The sequence below is a fragment of the Eulemur rufifrons genome, chromosome 1 (assembly GCF_041146395.1).
Source record: "Eulemur rufifrons isolate Redbay chromosome 1, OSU_ERuf_1, whole genome shotgun sequence".
Classification (NCBI taxonomy): Eukaryota; Metazoa; Chordata; class Mammalia; order Primates; family Lemuridae; genus Eulemur; species Eulemur rufifrons.
Genome location: NC_090983.1, coordinates 95240319 through 95259170, shown reverse-complemented (window position 1 = coordinate 95259170; position 18852 = coordinate 95240319). Strand labels below are relative to the sequence as shown.

General features: G+C 39.7%; 1 protein-coding gene across 8 annotated transcripts in view; it reads left to right on the top strand.

Annotated features, from left to right (window-relative positions):
* CLASP1 (cytoplasmic linker associated protein 1) overlaps positions 1-18852 on the top strand; it is a 263544-nt gene that overhangs the window by 133378 nt on the left and 111314 nt on the right. For all 8 annotated transcript variants that reach the window (XM_069462102.1, XM_069461691.1, XM_069461772.1 and 5 more), the window contains exons 9-10: positions 15097-15249; positions 18115-18188. In XM_069462102.1, the coding sequence (XP_069318203.1) occupies positions 15097-15249; positions 18115-18188 (227 nt within the window). The remainder of the gene's footprint in view (positions 1-15096; positions 15250-18114; positions 18189-18852) is intronic.

The window sequence follows — 18852 nt, the reverse complement described above, 5'->3', positions numbered from 1 at the left end:
GTCCCGCATGATGGACATGCACACAGAAACTCTTCCAGGTTCCGCCAAGACAGGAGCTGAGCCAGCCTCAGGTCCTCACTGTACTCCATGTGACTGTACTACTACCTGTGTATCGTGTCCCATTTGACACGGATGCGCAATCAGTGAAAACAGATCTACACAGTGACCTTTGGAATTCAGAGAATTGATCGAGCAGGCCAGATGAAAGTTCTTATGACATAGGATGGGCCTTTGGGGTTCTTCTTATACCAAGGTCAGGGCTGAGTAGGTATATACATTCGATGTTTTAAAAAATGAAATTGAGAAAAAACCATAATTGAAAGGTCTTTTTTTCTATCTTAAAGCAGTTTTTGGAGTCTTCAGTTTACTTGAGTTTCTTTATACAGAAATGAAAATAGTGTTTGAGTGTGGCTTACTGTATTCAATTATGTGCAGTTAGGTCAGGCTGTGATAAGCTGTGTGCACAAGCTGGTGGCCATGAGGCTGGGTCCACAGGGTAAAAACCTTTTCCAAAAGGGAAGAGTAACCTTACTTTAGGGCCCCTTTTCCTGCCCAAAGAGTGAGCTCCGCCCTGCTGCTTAATTAAAGGCATTCTTTTGCTTCCTTGTTTGTAGCCAATTGGAGCCTTCCTCCTACCCTTTCTCCTACTCTTGAATTCCCTGTCCATGACAGATGCCTGAGTAATCATCGCCTGTGTAGATGAGGTTATGCCTTTGATCAAAGCCCGGAGCCTGATTTGGCCTTTCCTGAAGCACCCTGTCCAAAATGTCTCTCACCACCCCCTGCCTTTCCCCTCCTCTGTTACAGACCACTGTTCTTTTCCTTCATCACCTTTATCACAGATTTGTGTTTGCAAATGTTGTTGTACCTCTTTGTACTGACAATTCCCTGTGGGCAGTTGGCACTCATGTTTTTTTCATGCTGTATTCCCAGGACCTAGCAACGTGCCTGAAATGTAGATCCTCTTGTGTTTTTTCAATGAATAGACAAAGGAAGGAGATAGTTATCCAAGTCAGGTGGCAACTAGTCTGACTATAAATTACCTTGGCTGTTGTTTCTTCAGGTAAATTAATACTTTACTAATGAACTTAGAGCTTAAGAGTCTGTTTTCTTCTTGCCACTCTCTTTTCATTCCTTTCTTTTCCCCTTTTCTCCCCTACCCCCCATGCCTGCATCATGTTCTCTTATATCCCCCTCCTGCCTTCAAGGGGTCCATAATCAACTGGAGGAGAATCCTAGCCTCTAGGATCAGAGCGTATTTTTGAGCTGCATAGAGGGTCTGTGATGGCTCTCATCTGCTTATGCCCAGAAGTGCCCTGTTTCCTGGGGTCTGTGCCCAAGAAGGCTGTCTTGGGTAGGCAGGACAGAGGCAGGTGTGGGATGTCAGTGCCTATAAATGGGGCATGAAATTTCTCTCACACTGGTCTTATTTGGCATAAGTTGGACAATGTGATTATTTTGTGGGGAATTGGCTTGGGAGATGGGGATACTGAGGGAAGCAGAAGGTCTTGGGGAGCAGGCTTTGGGGGTTGTCTGAGACGATGGAGATGTGGAATGTGGGGCACACTCACTTGACCTATTTGGTCTAGAAAATAAGCAATCAGTGATCAGAGGACAGTTGTCAAATCAGTGTTAATACTTTCGATAATATGCCTGTAATTTACAAAAATAACTCTTTAAGGATAATCCTGTACCTTATGTAGTGTAACTGTACTTATCTGTACTTCCTTCCCCTAAAATATACTTGCATGCAACCTCCCATGATGTTGATGCCTCCCTAAGGTTTCCTTTGCCTTCTTCCTGTTTTTAGCTTACAGTTGTGTGGCTTGTTCACATGACCATGCATCAGAATGTCATGAAAACCTGAATGCCATTTGCAATTAGGTTTGTAATAGTACCCAAACGTAATTAAAAGAATTTTGGAAAGCTAAATACTTTGAAATTTGGAAACAAGTTATTCTTGGTAATGTTAACTGTTCGCTTTGTAATTATATAAATGGCTATAGCAGTGTGAACTCCAGGTGACTGTTTGAGTAGGCTCAATATACAATGTGCCAAGGTGGTGGCAAACTTGTTTTAAGCATATGCGTGCGATGGTTATCCAAAGGTCGTACTCTTATTAAAACCATCAACTATAATATGACTTTTAACTTTTCAAATTGTTGGACTGTAATTATTCAGATTTGAATTGCATCAAAGAAACAGACACGTTAATAGTTGGTGAAAATAAAACAAACCCAAACTCTTGATATATTTACTCAGATATTTACTAGGAAAGACTTTCAGATTCTTAAAATAACTAATGTTTCCCTTCACTACAATGGTTAATTCTTTTTCAGAATCTCTTTTTATGCTATCCTGAGCTTTATCGAGCTGTATGTCATATGATTCATTGTAGACTTTTATAATCATCATGTTTCTGTGGAGAGAAGCTTGAAAGTGGATAAAAATTCTTGGCCAGAGAGTAATAAGAGTCAATAGTGAAGTGATTTAAACTTTCTACCAGGCCCTGTGCAGGGGTCTAAAGCAGGATGCCGGGATGAATGAGGTCAATCTCTTGTTGCAGAGGAGCTTTGGTATCTAGAAAAGGAAGATTCACACAGATAAGCACATATTTCAGCCTCCTCTCCTCCTCCTCTTGCTCTGGCTGCATGAAGCCTGTGTTACGTGGTTAATGGAGGGGGCGAGAGGACTGTCCCAGCTCTGCGTAGCTAGCGGGCAGTAGAAGCAGGAGAGGCTCTTGGTCTGCTTTCCTCTTACCCTGGACCTGTCCTGGTCCTGGGCAGAGGTTAAGGCACTAATACATGTACGTCTGGGAATGATGGTCCTTGTCAAGATGTGAAGCCAGGCTTTCAGTCGAGAGTTCTCGGGGCTGTTGCTGTGGAGTCAGCTCAGGTCCTCACAGCACTGTCAGGGGACCAGCTCTTTCAGAAAGGATAGTTTATTCTCATCTTCCCTATGTCATCCCCTAGGGAGCCCTTTGATACTCCAGATATTAAAGTAGCTGTCTCTTTATGTTCCTTTCCTTCGCTTTTTTGGTCTAAGTGTGATTATTGTCTTTCTGAGGTGTGTTGAGATACTCTTCTTTAAGACTGATCCTAAGTATCTTATTATCGCTGGATTAAGGCTGGTGCTCTGGCAATCTTGCGTTATTACAGAAGCAACAAAGGACTGCTTTGAGACCAAATCACAGTGCCCTGGACTTAAACTTTCAAGTTACAGGGAGGCTATGGAGGGTTTGGAGAAAGTTTTAAAAATTGATGTCACTTGATTGAAGCAAATTCCTAATTTAGCTTTTTTCTTTTCCTTACAAATGACAAATTTCTTCTCTTTCTCGTGACCCTGAGAAAATTATCATTGAGATCATCCCAAGGCTTCTTGATAAGGAGTAAATGGATCCTTTCCCTTTGGAATAAGTTCTAGGGAAGGTGGTTTAACTGTGCCTCCCTCCATTTCTCAATGTCTGTACATTTCTTTCTGCTGTCTAACCTGAATTAGTCATATGCCTTTTAAAAGCTTTTTTTTTTTTTTTTTTTTTTGAAACAGAGCCTGGCTCTGTTGCCCCAGCTAGACTGCAGTGGCATCATCATAGCTCACTGCAACCTCAAACTCCTGGGCTCAAGTAATCCTCCTATATCAGCCTTCTGAGTAGCTGGGACTGTAGGCACATGCCACCATGCCCGGCTAATTTTTCTATTTTTATTAATAATAGAGTTGGGGTCTCACTCTTGCTCAGGCTGGTCTCAAACTCCTGAGCTCAAGCAACCCTCCTGCCTTGGCCTCCCAGAGTGCTAGTTTTACAGGCATGAGCCACTATGCCCAGCCTTAAAAGCATTTTTAAAGAAAATTCTGGCCGGGCGCGGTGGCTCACGCCTGTAATCCTAGCACTCTGGGAGGCCGAGGCAGGTGGATCGCTCAAGGTCAGGAGTTCGAGACCAGCCTGAGCAAGAGCGAGACCCCGTCTCTACTAAAAATAGAAAGAAATTATATGGACAACTAAAAATATATATATATATAGAAAAATTAGCCGAGCATGGTGGCACATGCCTGTAGTCCCAGCTACTTGGGAGGCTGAGGCAGGAGGATCGCTTGAGCCCAGGAGTCTGAGGTTGCTGTGAGCTAGGATGACGCCACGGCACTCACTCTAGCCTGGGCAACAAAGTGAGACTCTGTCTCAAAAAAAAAAAAAAAGAAAATTCTATTCCTAATTCTTCATCTCCATCGACATAATTTTGAAAAGTTTGATTTTGAACTCAAAGCATAGCACAAATAATGAGGGTAAATGGCTGCTGTTTGTTGAATACGGTTTTCCTCTCTTTAATATATTCTATATAATCTATATAACATCACTTTAATATAGTACAGAGATTCTTTGGGTTGCAAGCCACCCAAGCCCCATTCCAAGTGGGGTAAGTGAGAAAGGGAATGAACTGGCTCACATAACTGAGAAGTCTGGGGGTAGATCTCGCTGTCCTCCCAGGAAGACAATCCTGGTATTAGGCCTCAGCCCTCACCATCTTTCACTCTGCTTTCTTCTGCTTTGCTTCACTCTTAGGCAGGCACCGCCATTTGTTGGCTCCAACAGCTCTAGGTTTGCATCTGCACCGCTCCAAGTCTAGAGAAAGATTCTAGAATTTCTGTGGTGGACAGGGAGAGCCTTGATGCTGTGGCCAGGCACCCCCAGCTTCAGTCCATCCCTTGAGGCAGAGGTGTGGTCACTCTGAGAGTGAGTGGGGGAGGGTGGTTACCCAAGAACTGCTTGGAGCTGTCAGTAGAAGAAGGAGGTTGATAATTGGATAGGCAACACATAGGACAATACATCCCTCTAGGTAGACTGTATCTTCCCTTTTTCACGGACAAGGAAATTGAAGCCTACCTCTTTTCATTTTCTTTTTAAACCTCATAATGAGTTTGGTCTTGGTGACTTGCGGCCTGTGAGTCATGGCCCCACCTAGGACAGGCTCACTGCCCAGTACAAACTTTGCATTTTTTCATCTGCAGAATCGTCCCTGGGCTCCTCTGTTGTGAGCTATACCTGTGTCTCTCCTAAGCCTGCTCACAGTTAACCTACTCAGAAATTGTAGAGCAGCAGCTAGGACATTTTCCATCTGAGACCCAAAGAGGAACTGCATTTTGGTCTGCACCTGCAGAAAGCTCTCAGCAGCTAATCTTACCCACTGTGAACTTTGATCTCCCAACAGTGCTGCTAAGGAACAGACATTGGTACAAGTTTGCTTCAGGCCCTCCTTACATTTCATTTTCTCTCCAGTTTCTGATAGTGTTTTCCTTGCCTGTCTTCCCCCAGTTTCTTCCCTTTTTGGCTCCCTTTGTAAAAGATTAGTAAAACTGAAATGAATTTTTGAATTGTCATCCTGTCTGTGCTCTAGTTCTCTTTTCTCGCTTTGTCTGTACCAGCTCTGTCGTTGTTGAGATAGTCTTAAAATGCCAGCCTAGCTTTCTGGCAGCAAGCTCTGGGCGGAAGGAATGGAACATAATCCCTCACTGTGCAGCTAGATTGCATTTCAGGCTCGCTGCTTTTGTGGTCAAGGATGGATTACTGGTGCCAAAGGGCAGAAGTAGCACTCTGTTAGCACCCTCAGAGCTTCCATTTTGCCATTGCCATTTCAGTATTGAGAAAAATGCCGACATTTCCAGCCAGATTGAAAATTTTTATATCCCTTATGTTCTGACAAAAGCATTTCTTAATTTTGTAAACAGGGAAAAGGAGTTTTTGTTTCAGAATGTAGATTTTTTTTTTTTTTTTTGAAGACAAAGTCTTGCTCTGTTGCCGGGGCTAGAGTGCTGTGGCATCAGCCTCGCTCACAGTGACCTCAAACTCCTGGGCTTAAGCAATCCTTCTGCCTCAGCCTCCTGAGTAGCTGGGACTACAGACATGCGCCACCATACCCGGCTAATTTTTTTTTTTTTCCTATATATGTTTTTAGCTGTCCAAATCATTTCTTTCTATTTTTAGTAGAGACAGGGTCTCGCTCTTGCTCAGGCTGGTCTCGAACTCCTGACCTTGAGCGATCCTCCCTTCTTGGCCTCCCAGAGTGCTAGTATTACAGGCATGAGCCACCGTGCCTGGCCCAGAATGTAGATTTTGAAGGATTTTTTTTTTTCCCACAGAGCAATAGGACAAGTTCTGTTTAACACTGGTTCATACTGACTGGATTGAGGGAGGTATACATACCGCACTCCCCATAGTTTGTTGGAAGAAGGAAGGTAGAAACTTGGAAGAAAAACAGTCTTACTCAGTCATCCATTTCAGACAGTGTGGTTTGTAGTTTTGTACCTTCCTATTTAGGCAACAGCCAGCTTTGGTTAAAATTAAAAGCTAGGAGAAACAGATGGGCAAGAAATATAGTTTGGATAATGAGCAAGATAACTTTTTATAAGTCTTCTGGTATATGAACGTGGTCTATCTTTCCATTTATAGGTTGTCTTTAATTTCTCTCAACCATATTATGTACTTTTCTATGTACGTATCTTATACACCTTTTGTTTTATTTTTCTTGGTGCTGTTGTTTTCTTAATTTCATTTTTGGATTGTTCATTGCTGATCTATGGAAAATAAAATTGCTTTTTGTATTTGGTTTTATAACCTGCAACCTCACTGACCTCATTTATTGGTTCTAATTTTTTTAGTGTATTCTCTAGAATTTTCTGTTTACAGGATCATGCCATCTGTAAATGGAGATAGTTTTAATAGTTCTTCTTATTCAATGTGGATGCTTTTTTATTTCTTATTCTGGTCTGATTGTCCTTGCTAGAATCTCTAATACAATGTTGAATAGAAGTAGCAAGAGTGGACATCTTGTCTTGTCTTGATCTTAGGGGGAAAGTATCTAGTCTTTTGCCGTTAAATATGTTGTTGATGGTGTGTTTTTTGGTTTTGGTAGATGCCTTTATCAGGTTGAGGGAGTTCCCTTTTAATCTATGCTTGTAGTGTTTTTAGCATGAAAGAGTTGTATATATTATCACATGCTTTAGCTATGTTTAGAAAACATGTTTTTGTCTCATGTTAATACGATACATTAAATTAATCAGCCATTGTATATTAAACTGACATTATATTCCTGGGATAAATCACACTTAACCATGATGATAATTCTTTTTATATGTGCTGGATTTGGTTTACTAGTATTTTGTTGAAGATCTTTATGCCTGTATATTCATAACAGATATTGATGATTCTGTGTTTAAGAAATTGTCGTAAGTAAATAATTTTCTTAAGAAGCTGACATATGTTATAAGGATTAAACAAAAGAAGGTACAGAAAGCACTTAGCACAGTGCCCAGCACAAAGTAAGTGGCCAGCTTATGTGAATTGCTTATTTTTTGAGTGGTGGTCCTTTAATGTCATGCCTCAAAGCATAGGATGAGTCAAGACAGGCCTACGTTTGAATCCTAGCTCCCTCCACCTTCTTGTTTGCTGTGTAACTTCGGGCACATTATATCTGGATGCCTTCAGTTTGTTTCATCTTTAAGCCTAGAGTGGTAATAGTGCTTCCTTCAGGCTTGTCAGGGGGATTTAATGAGAATTTGCAAAACCGAACACAGGGCCTGGTACATAGTTATGTACTACGTGAATATTAATTCTTGTTAGTTTTAAACACATTGACTGCAGGGGTATAATGAAGGTGAAAAATTGGACGTAGTTGAACTGTCAGTAGGTGATTGATTAAATATAGTATATGTGAACAGTGTAATAGGTAGTCTTTAAAATGGATTAGAGTAATATTGATACAGAAAAACACTTACTAAATGTTGGTAGTGGGCAAAAGAGCAGGTTTTGTGCACGTGTATGTAAAATTGATGTTTATGAATGCATTAAAGTTTAGAAATGCGTATATATCAAATTGTTAGCAGTTTAATTTTGGGAGCTTATAATTGCTTATAGTGGAACTTCGACTTTTAATTTTAAAACAGGGATATATTTTACTAGGAAAAGAAGAATGAACATTTCTGTCTAGGAGGAAAATAAGGATGCTTAAAAATATTTTAGGTTGTAATTGTCTTACTGTCTTGATTTACTCTCAGATATTTTTATAGCCTTGTCTGATTTATCATCTAATGAAACCTTACACATTTTTAGAAAGTCATAAAAGATTCTAAAAAAGATATGTGAAGAAAGGTTTGCATCCATTCACCACTTTTACCTTTCTTTATATGGACTACCAGAATTAAGTATTTGAACGTCTGCTGGGTGTTGGCCTAGGCTCTTTCTAGGTGTTGTAAATACCAAGAAGAATATGAAGTGGTCCCTACTCCAGGGACAGGGAAACAGAACAAATCTGCAAACAGCTAATTCCAGGGTGAGATGGAATAAATGGCACCTGCCTGGTGTGTAGCACAGAAACTGGCACTGTCACCTCTTTTTGGACAGAGCTAGGCAGGATCTCAGAGGAGCTAACAGTAGACTTACATTTTCAAGAATGTATAGGGATATGTCAGCTAGATGGGACAAGACTTGCAGACAGCAGAAACAGCCTTTGCAAAAGGCTTGGAGCTGTGCAAAGGTCAGGAAGGGAGAAATTTGGGGATATTTATGAAATGCAGCCAGCGTTTGGGCTTATTATCCTGTCTCTGTGTAGCCTCCTCTTGGGAATGCTAATTATATTCTAGTTACTAGGCTGCCACATTTCTTACTCCCTTGGAGGAGAATTTCTGTAACAGGGAGTGGGTGAATCTGAAAGCCTGTAAGGAATATGAGCTCCCACAGTGCTGTAGTGAAGTAAAGAAAAAATAAGGCATTTCCTCCCCATTGGGGTTTTACTAGTCAAAGCCTGTCTCAGAAGAGAGAGGAAAATCTTTGTGGTTTAGGTCCTGGCTTTCCTGGCAGATGGACAACAAGCAGGCATTTATTATTTTCTGTGACATTTTATTGGTCCTCATAGATGAGTGTTTAAATTATCCAAAAGGACAATATGGCTTGTAATTCCAAGTTCCAGACACCAGATTTGAAGTCCATCTTTAGGCTGATTTCTCTACCATCCCCATCCCCAAACCTATAGTCATAGTGGTATAAAATGGTCTTTCTGACCTACTTGTGGCTTGTTGCTTTCTGTCTTCCTCTCCCCAGCCTGATTTAAGTTTGGTTCTGAGGCACATGGGTCCGAGTCTGCTAATGGGACTGGTTCTGACCTCCTGGTGCCAGCCCTGGCCATTCCCCAGCATCTGGGCCAGAGTGGTAGACTTGTTCAGCTTCCAGAAGTCTGCTGTTTGCTTTTGAGTCCATGGATTACTGTGTTTGTACTCTATCCTTCTTGTTTTTTCCAAAGATTCTCTCTCTTTGTTAAAATCTCTTTTGTATCAATAGTTCTTTGTGGCAGGCTGTTTTGCCATTTTTCTCTTCACTGTGTCTTGGGTTGCCAGGAGTGGGGTGATTGAGGGTTAGATAAAAATGAGTGTCACTCTGCAGGAATTTTGTGAGTCATTCTTAAGTGTTTTCTCCCAGCTACGTAAAAGGAAGGATAGAGCTCAGGTGATTTTTTTTTTTTTAAGAATTAAACGAGGTGACAGTGACTGGGAACAGAACACTCCAGTCAGCAACACCAGATTTCTACTGAGACTGTCAAATGAGAGAAGTGGCCCTCAGATGGCAGTCTTTGCCATGGTGGCTGAAGATAGAATTAATTATTTCTTTGGGTTTGGGGAGAACTTACACTTCTGTAAGACCATTTTCTGTGTAACATATGTTGTAGTATTGTGTGAAAATGTTAAAATTGGTGTACTGGCACAAGCTTGCCTAGTTAAAAATATTCATTTTCACACATTTTTGCCTTAGTTAAAGCTCAAGAAAAAGAGGTTATGTACTAACAGATGTCTGCTTTGCTGAAAAGCCTAAAGAAAATGGGAATTTAAATGGCTAGTAGAGTTTAGTATGGATTGATTTAGTAGAGAAATACTGAAATATGTTAGAACCCAGGGCTTTGAGACTCCCTGTCCTGGATTATAACCATGGTCTAGTTACAGATATAGTTTATTTGTCCAGTTAAGGAATGACACATTCTACATAAGAAAATTTCTCAGTTAACTGAAACTAGGTACCTTTCTGACAACCCAGCCTCCTTTTTAATCTGATTTTAATTTCTGGGTGTCTAAAAAGCTAGGAAACATGGGCTAAGCTCATTTTAAAATAGTATGTTAAGTTTTCAAATAATAGGCTCAGTTGATTTTTATCCTCCAAATACCTTTTCAGGTGAAGTCATTCTAAATTTAAAGCAGCATATCCAGTATATCTGGAAAATAAATATGCCATTTGTCCTGTGTTATCCTGAATTTCCAACTGAGATAGGAAATATGAATTACTTTGTTTGCTCGTCTGCAGATCTCTTGGGAAATAACTGAATCTTATATTGATGATACAGGGTGATTGTTGGGAGAACCTGCTATTGTGCTGTTAAATTGTGTAGAGGGGATTTGACTCCTGTACTGTCATTGCATTCTAAGCAGTTTGGGTTTAGGGGTTTTTCTGTATGTGTGTTTGCTTTTCATAGCTTCTATTTCGCTCTCAGGCTTTCAACTGCCACTTTTTATTAACATCACTTTGCTTAATTCCTGCATCCCGTTCTCACTGTCCCTCTAATTAGTTGCTTCTAATCTGCATAGGAAATCAGATAAGTAAGCTTGTTAGATTTGTTTCCAATTGGTAAGTAAAAACACTGAGTAGGACCCATAGAGCTCAGTTTTAAAAATCCTACATTGGCCGCACAGTGTGCCCTTTTCTCCTTGCCTTCCTTGGGAGCCATTTCCATACAGATACTCAGTGAAAGGAATGCTTTCTACTGCAGTTTGATTACAGTGCACCGTTGCGTGACATCTTCAGTCATTTTGGGCAAGTAATAATTAACTTTTAAAAATATATGCTCTTGGAGGGCAGAGACAGAGCCACTTCCATTTTCTTCGTGCCTTCTCTGTGTGCGCTTGTCTCCCCTGCAGTTTTTTGTGTGGCATCTAGCACAACAGCATGTGTCATAATTGTGGTTTCTGTGGCCTCCAGGTTATTTCCCATAACATGAGAATGTAAAAAGAATGAAAAATGTTTATTTTTGCTTTAAGCAAGCAATCATCTTTTATAAAAATGAACATGTGAGAAGAATAAATAAAGAATAAATAAAATATGAGGAGAAAGTCTTACATTTATCTACATACTTAAACTGTCTCTACTGCTCTTCATTTCTTTATGTAAAACCAAGTCTCTAACTGGTATCATTTTCCTTTTGCCTGAAGATCTTCCTGTAACGTTTCTTGGAGTGTAGATCTGATGGTGACAAGTTCTTTTTTTGTTTGTTTAAGTTTTTATTTTACCTTTATTCTTCAAAGGTATTTTTGTTGGATATAGAATTCTAGGTTAACATTTTCACCATTTTCAGGATGTCATTCCACCATCTTCTGGTTTACAGGGTTTCTGATGAGGTCTGCTGTCATTTTTCGTTCCTTTGTATGTAATGTGTCTTTTTTCCCTCTGGCTGCTTTTCTCTGATTTTATGCAATTTGATTATGATTACCTCAGTGTGCTTTTCTTTGTGTGTGTCTTACTTGGGAGTTATTGAGCTTTTTGGATCTGTAGATTCCATCAAATTTGGAAAAGTTTTGGCCATCATTTCTTACAATATTTTTCTATCCATCCCTGTCTCCCCCTTCATCCTGCTGGCAGTGCAATTTCGTGTGTGTTCAACTGCTTGATAGTTATCCCTCAGGTTTCTAAGACTCTTTCTTTTATTATTTTTTCAGTCTATTTTGTTTCTATATTTATTTTGGGATAAATTCTATTACATTTAAATTCCCTGATTATTTTTTTCCTGCAGTGTCTAATCTTTTAATCCCATTCTGTGACATTTTTATTTCAGATGTTGTGTTTTCTTAAAATCTAGAAGTTGCATTTGATCTTTTCTAAAATCTTCTTTTTCTCTTATTAATGTTGATGTGTTCCTTTAATACTGAACATAATTATAATAGTAGTTGTAGTGTTCTTATCTCTGTCATTTCTTAGTTGTTTACTATTTTCTGATTTTCCCCCTCCTGATTATGGACCACATTTTCTTGCTTCTTACCATGTTTAGGAATTTTTGATTGGACCCTGTATATTGTAAATGTTATGTTGTTGAGTGTCTGAACTTCGTTACCTTCTTCTAAAGAATATTATGCTTTGTTTTGGCAGAGCTGTTAACATTAATTTGTGGCTCTGCCTAATCCCCTTCTGGCCTGTTGTTAAGCTCTTATGGGGCAGGTTTAGTGTAACCTTCACTCTGGGAATATTCAGCCCTAATACTAAGACCTGACCTTGGGTGAGAACATTCCACTTTGGCTGGTAGGAGCTTGAATGTCTTCCTACTTTGTGTGAACTTTAAGAATTGTTCAGTTTCTGCCTGCTGTTCAGTTTATACCTTCCTGGTCATTTTTTGCCCTGCTAGGTGGAAGTTTACCCACATATACAGGGCCTAGAACTTAGCACATTTCTGGAGCTCTCTTTCTTTGTAGCTTCCTTTTTGCTAAACTCTGTTATTTCTAGCACCCTTAGTCTCCCTGAACTCTGTTCTTTATTGTCTCAACTTAACAAGGCTACCAGGTTTAATTTGGGTTCCCTTTCCTTATATTTGATGGCCTGAAAATTGTCTCTAGGCAGAGGATTGGGGTGATTGTATAGCTCACCTTGCTTCTTTCTCATCTTTCAGGGATCAGAGTTCTGCACTGCCTATGTCTCATGTCTACAAGTAGTTGTTTCATATATTGTCTCAGGTTTTCTAGCTATTTACTACAAGAGGTTAAGTCTGGTCCTTGCTATTTTATCATTGCTGCAAGCAAAAATTCCAGAAATTTCATTGAAAGTGGTCCCTTGAAAATAATTCTTAGCAACTGAATACAGTTCTAAATGGCATGCCTGCATATGTTAGAAGACTGAAGTAAATAATTCACATGAGTCTTTGAGTGAAGCATAATAGTATCCTTACATCCCTCATTCATTTTTTTACCCTTCCCACAGACTGGAACTGTTCCTGCCTTAAAGCAGAACTATGATTGTGGTTTTTCACCATCGTTGAATAATGACAGCACTTTGGGTGCTCTTGGAGCTTCCCAAAGGACAGATAGGCTGAGCTCAGTCCTTGTCACTGCTAATGCTGGCATTGCTCAGTGGGTGACCTCTCGTTTGGGTTGTTCTTGTTCTGTACATTAGACTTAAATTTTACTCTTGGGAAGACCCTTATGAACTTGCTCTGCAGTTCATGAATCACTTTCTGAATCAACATGGGAAGCCTATGCTAATAGAGCACTCACTACACATCTGAATCAGTAAAAAAATTGATGTATGAATTGAAAGAAACATCTTGAAACACGAGGCATGATAAGACAATCTGGGAGATTTAAAGGCATGTTGAAGGAAGCTAATTTGCATAAGGACATGGATTTGTAAGGATGTTCTCACTGCCCGCCCCTAAATGAACTAAGCCATGTCATTTGAAGTACATTGTTGGTGAGTTTTAAGGAGCGCTGGGAGCATTGGGGTCCTCAGTATATACAAGACATAGCTGTTGATAGTTTAGCCAAGAAGCAGCCAGATCAAGGAAAACACGGTAGTGTTTGGATCTGTTTTGTGGTTTATAATTATTTACCTCAGACCTATTGGTAAAGATCTAAAGCCTTTTTTCAGAAGTCATGAATATTGCCAGGTATAGATGTTAGTTTTCTTTTTTGTTTTTGATTACTCTAAGTTCTTTGTTTAGCCTCCTGAATGACTCACCCTTGCTACATAAGTCCTTGGTACCTGATGCATAAGCTTTAATTTCATGTCATTAAAATGTTGTTGATAAATATATTGATTTTTTTAGGAACCCAAAGATATTTTTTTCTTTTTTCTTTTTAATTTTAAATGCAACTTTAGGAGTATTGATTGGATCCACTGCTGTTTAGAAAATTTATAAGTTAATGAACTTATGAAAAAATATTCAACTTCACTAAAAGAAAAATACATCAAAGAAGAAGCAGCATTTTTTTTTCTTCTTCTTCTATGATGCGTTTTTCTTCACCTACCAAATTGGTTGAAGTTTAAAAATTACACTGTTCAGTGTTGGCAAGGGTGTGGCAAGATCTGGGTACTTGTTTGAAGTTCCAGGAAAAACGTACATTTACATAACCTTCCTGAAAATAAATTTGGCAGTACACATCAAGCACTTTTATACTCTTTGACTCAGTAATATTGCTTCTAGGCATTTCTTTCTTAAAATTGTTTGAAATTCAAACAAAAAATGCATGTAGGAAGGTGTTTGTTGCAATATTATTTCTAATGGGGTGATATTAGAAACACCTCAAATGTCTGCAGTGAGTGTTGCAGTTGGAACATTTTCCAATTATGAAGTACCATACAACTATTAAAATGGTGTTTACGAAAAATATTTCATCACAAACGACAAATTTACATATTTGAAGTAAGCAGTATTCCAAAATGATACATGGTCTCATCTTGGCTATTATTAAACTATGCCGGCAGGGGCAGTGGCTCACACCTGCAACCCAGCACTTTGAGAGGCTGAGGTGGGAGGATAACTTCAGGCCAGGAGTTCAAGACCAGTCTGGGCAATGTAGCAAGACCCTGTCTCTACAAAAAATAAAAACATGGCCATGTGTGGTGGCCCACGCCTGTAGTCCCAGCAACTCAGAGGCTGAGGCGGGAGGATTGCTAGAGCCCAGGAGTTTGAGGCTGCAGTGAGCTATGATGACACCACTGCACTCTAGCCTGGGTGACAGAGTGAGACCCTGTCTCTGTAAAAAAAAAAAAAAAAAAAAAAAAAAAAATACATGAAAGAATGGTCAGAAATATTCCAAAATGTTAAAGTAAATGTTTCTAGGTGGTGGTTTATGAGAGATTGTTGTCTTCTTCATAGTTTCTCTTTTCCAAAATTGGAGTGGGAAAGCATTCTGGATGTGCGAGAAAGCAAGCGTGATCTGGATTCACTGAGGCTTTCTAGACCTTAGACAGGGTACCTCAGATTCCAGAAGAGCAGGCAAACCATTCGTCTCTAAGACTAGTTGTCTTATGTTCAGGTGAAAAAGTACTTTAAGAAAAACCCCATAATTTCTGTGCTTACTGTTTAGATAAAAATTTTGATGATGAAGATTCTGTGGATGGCAATAGACCTTCCTCTGCTAGTTCTACATCATCCAAGGCTCCACCAAGCTCACGGAGAAATGTTGGAATGGGGACCACCCGCCGGCTTGGATCATCCTCCCTTGGATCCAAGTCTTCAGGTAAGTCCAAGCCCTGGGTGATTTCTGGGGTCAGCTGTGCCAGCTTTTCAAACCAGAGGTGAAGGTACTTCCCTATCATGTCCCTCAGAAGGGATATAATCCCTGTATGCAGCACGTTTCTGCTTGCTGTTCTTTAATTGAATTAGCACTGCTATGCCCATGCTGATAAACTGGTAGGATGTAAGTTTGAGCTGCGGTGTTGACCTTTGCCACATTCTGGCAAGGCAGAGACTGTAGGAGAGTGAAGCCAACCCGGAGGAAAGCATGGCTCAGAAATAAATAGCGCTCACCCTGATGGCATTATTTGGTTATCTGGATCCAGCAGTGCCTGAAACCACCATGGAACTGGGAGTAATCCAGAAGTCAGATTGTGTCTTCTGTCTTTAAAATATATTTTGTTCTTACAAGTAACATTGTTCCTTGTGAGACCAGTCTGGATGTTGAAGTAAATAAATGGTGGGAGATTAGCTCTCTGGAGCTTTGAAAATTGATTCACAAAGATTTCTCCCCCAAATCCCTCTTTTCCCACCCTCCCAATCTAGACAACTTATCGTTATACACAACTCTGATTTTGGTATCAAATTTTAAATTTACATGCAAATTTCCTACTTTTTGCCTCTGAAAAATTGTATAGCTGCTCCTTTTAGGAGCATTTTCACTGTTAGCATTGGGCTTTTGAGCTGCTGCTGGTAGTTGGGGGGAATCCTGTGAGCCAAAAAACCAAAGCTGAGTGGGGTACGTGAAAGCTGCACTGAGGATGAGCATTATTAATAGAATGCTGTCTCCGGATGGTCTCTCCTGAATTCTGAATGGGCACCACAGTGTTGGTATCTTGACTAGCCCTGCTTGGCGCCGCTGCACCTCCTGACCCCACGGAGTTGCCGCGCTGCTGGCTGCAGAAAGTAAAGTTCATGGCAGGGATGGCAGAGGAGAAACGTTGCTTTGTTTCTTACGCTCGTTGTTATTCTTCTTAGTTCTTTCTAATCTTTTTATGGTGCATTTAAAAATTTTTTATTTTGGCCGGGCGCGGTGGCTCACGCCTGTAATCCTAGCTCTCTGGGAGGCCGAGGTGGGCGGATCGTTTGAGCTCAGGAGTTCGAGACCAGCCTGAGCAAGAGCGAGACCCCACCTCTAAAAATAGAAAGAAATTATATGGACAGCTAAAAATATATATAGAAAAAATTAGCCGGGCATGGTGGTGCATGCCTGTAGTCCCAGCTACTCGGGAGGCTGAGACAGGAGGATCGCTTGAGCCCAGGAGTTTGAGGTTGCTGTGAGCTAGGCTGACGCCATGGCACTCACTCTAGCCTGGGCAACAGAGTGAGACTCTGTCTCAAAAAAAAAAAAAAAAAAAAAAAAAAATTTTATTTTTTGTTATTGAGATTAAATTCACATAACATAAAATTAACCATTTTAAAGCAAACATTTTTAATGTTTCATCTGCCTTGTAACATGTATCGGTACTTCATTCATTTTAATGGCTGAATAATCTTTTTCATCTTTTTTCTTAATGTATTCTTGGGTAATTATCAATTCCACAAACAAGACTTAGAAAATTTCTGCATAATCAAACCACTGCTTTCCTTCCCATCCCTCACCAATACCCTTTCCAGAAAGTCCCCCCAGGTAGATTATGCAGAAATGTCAGCCCTGTCTTTCCTTTCGGCCCTGCTCTCATTCATTTTCCATTTTGTTTAACACCGTAGTCATGACTTTTCTGGTTGACTCTTCCTTGGGCTCAGGGACTATTGGTCTTTGAGTCCTCTTAGGTATATATGTTCATGGTGCAGTGCCTCATGCATAGGATCCATTCAGGACCTATCTGCTCAGTGGGATCCAATCCTTATGTTGAAACAGGCACACAGCACTACGTCACAGTGGGTGGCTATCATCCCTTTACAGTTAGGTTGTCAGCACCGTGTTAGTAATCTTCATCAAGAATGATGACATACATTTACTGCTGCCTGGATTGTCTTTAAAACCCTTTTCTGTCTAGGCAGTCTATCAGGACCTCTAACACCACATACATATCTGGGAAGATGCTCTTAGAAAAGTATTCAGACTAATCAATGTAAATCATTAATGGGGCTACAAGGATGACTATAGATGCCAGGGTTTTTGTTTTTTGTTTTTTGTTTTTTTTAAATACACCCATCTAGCCACTGAGGTAGATGCCAATTTTGAAAGCATTATTGTGTAAAAAAAAAAAATCTGATAAAGTAGCACCTGATTTTCTTGCATGGAGTTCATATTAGCTAAAAGAGATAGCTTTTTCCAAATGATAGCAGTTAACTTTTAAATATACAAAGCATCTTAGGATAACTTTGTAGGGGAAACTTGTAACTGATGCTTAAATGAAAAATTGACGTAGTTATCGTGAATTCAAGAAAATGGAGATGTTTTAAAACTAATATAAAATTAAAATGAAGCTGTTAAAATTCTGTAGAACTTCTTTGACCTATTTCACAAATTTGTTACACAGGATTCCCAATAATAACATAATCTAATTCTCTGAAGAATTAAATTTTATATATATTTATTAGGAATCTTTCAAAAGATTTTTGTATATTTATACGATATAGAGCATCTAAATCCTTTAAAACCTAGACTCTGCCTACTTAAACAAATAGTCTCTCTAAGTGACCTTAAGCTAATGTGTATAGCATGGTAGAATTATTATACTACAACTTAAATCAGTAATGTTTGTCAATTTCACAACACTCCAAATTTATATGAAGCCTTTAAAAAAATAGTTCTAAATCTTTCAAAATGCAATTTTGATTATGTATTTCAGACTTCTCCAATGTATGTTTTATGCATTGTTGGTTGCATTGTTTATATTTTAAAAATTAATCTTTTTTACAGCTGCAAAAGAAGGAGCTGGTGCCGTCGATGAAGAGGACTTTATTAAAGCATTTGATGATGTACCTGTAGTACAGGTGACTGAGGATATTTGTGTATGATTAAAAACAGGGGCAGACTTTTTCTTCCAGTTCCGTTTTTCAAATATGTCATATGCTGAGAGTTCTTTACTAGGTCAGGTAATTTTAACTATCAAGACTACAGGAGATCTGAGGTACAGATTAGAAAATGTTAGAGCAAAAGTCAAGGACCAAGATGATCTTTCAGTAAGAATAGGAGAGATGGTGGTTGCTCTAGTATTAAGTTTGTGGGTCAGGTCACATAAAAGGGAAAGAAATAGATGATTAGGCTGAATGAGAGCATAAAGAAGCATGTTTACTTAGGGATTTTTCTTAGGAAAAATCAGTAAATTTGAAGGATTTTGCTATCTGAAAAGCTATAGAGAATGGTTTAATAAAAACTTAGTTTAGGGCCGGGCGCGGTGGCTCACGCCTGTAATCCTAGCACTCTGGGAGGCCGAGGTGGGCGGATCGTTTGAGCTCAGGAGTTCGAGACCAGCCTGAGCAAGAGCGAGACCCCATCTCTACTAAAAATAGAAAGAAATTATATGGACAGCTAAAAATATATATAGAAAAAATTAGCCGGGCATGGTGGCGCATGCCTGTAGTCCCAGCTACTCGGGAGGCTGAGGCAAGAGGATCGCTTGAGCCCAGGAGTTTGAGGTTGCTGTGAGCTAGGCTG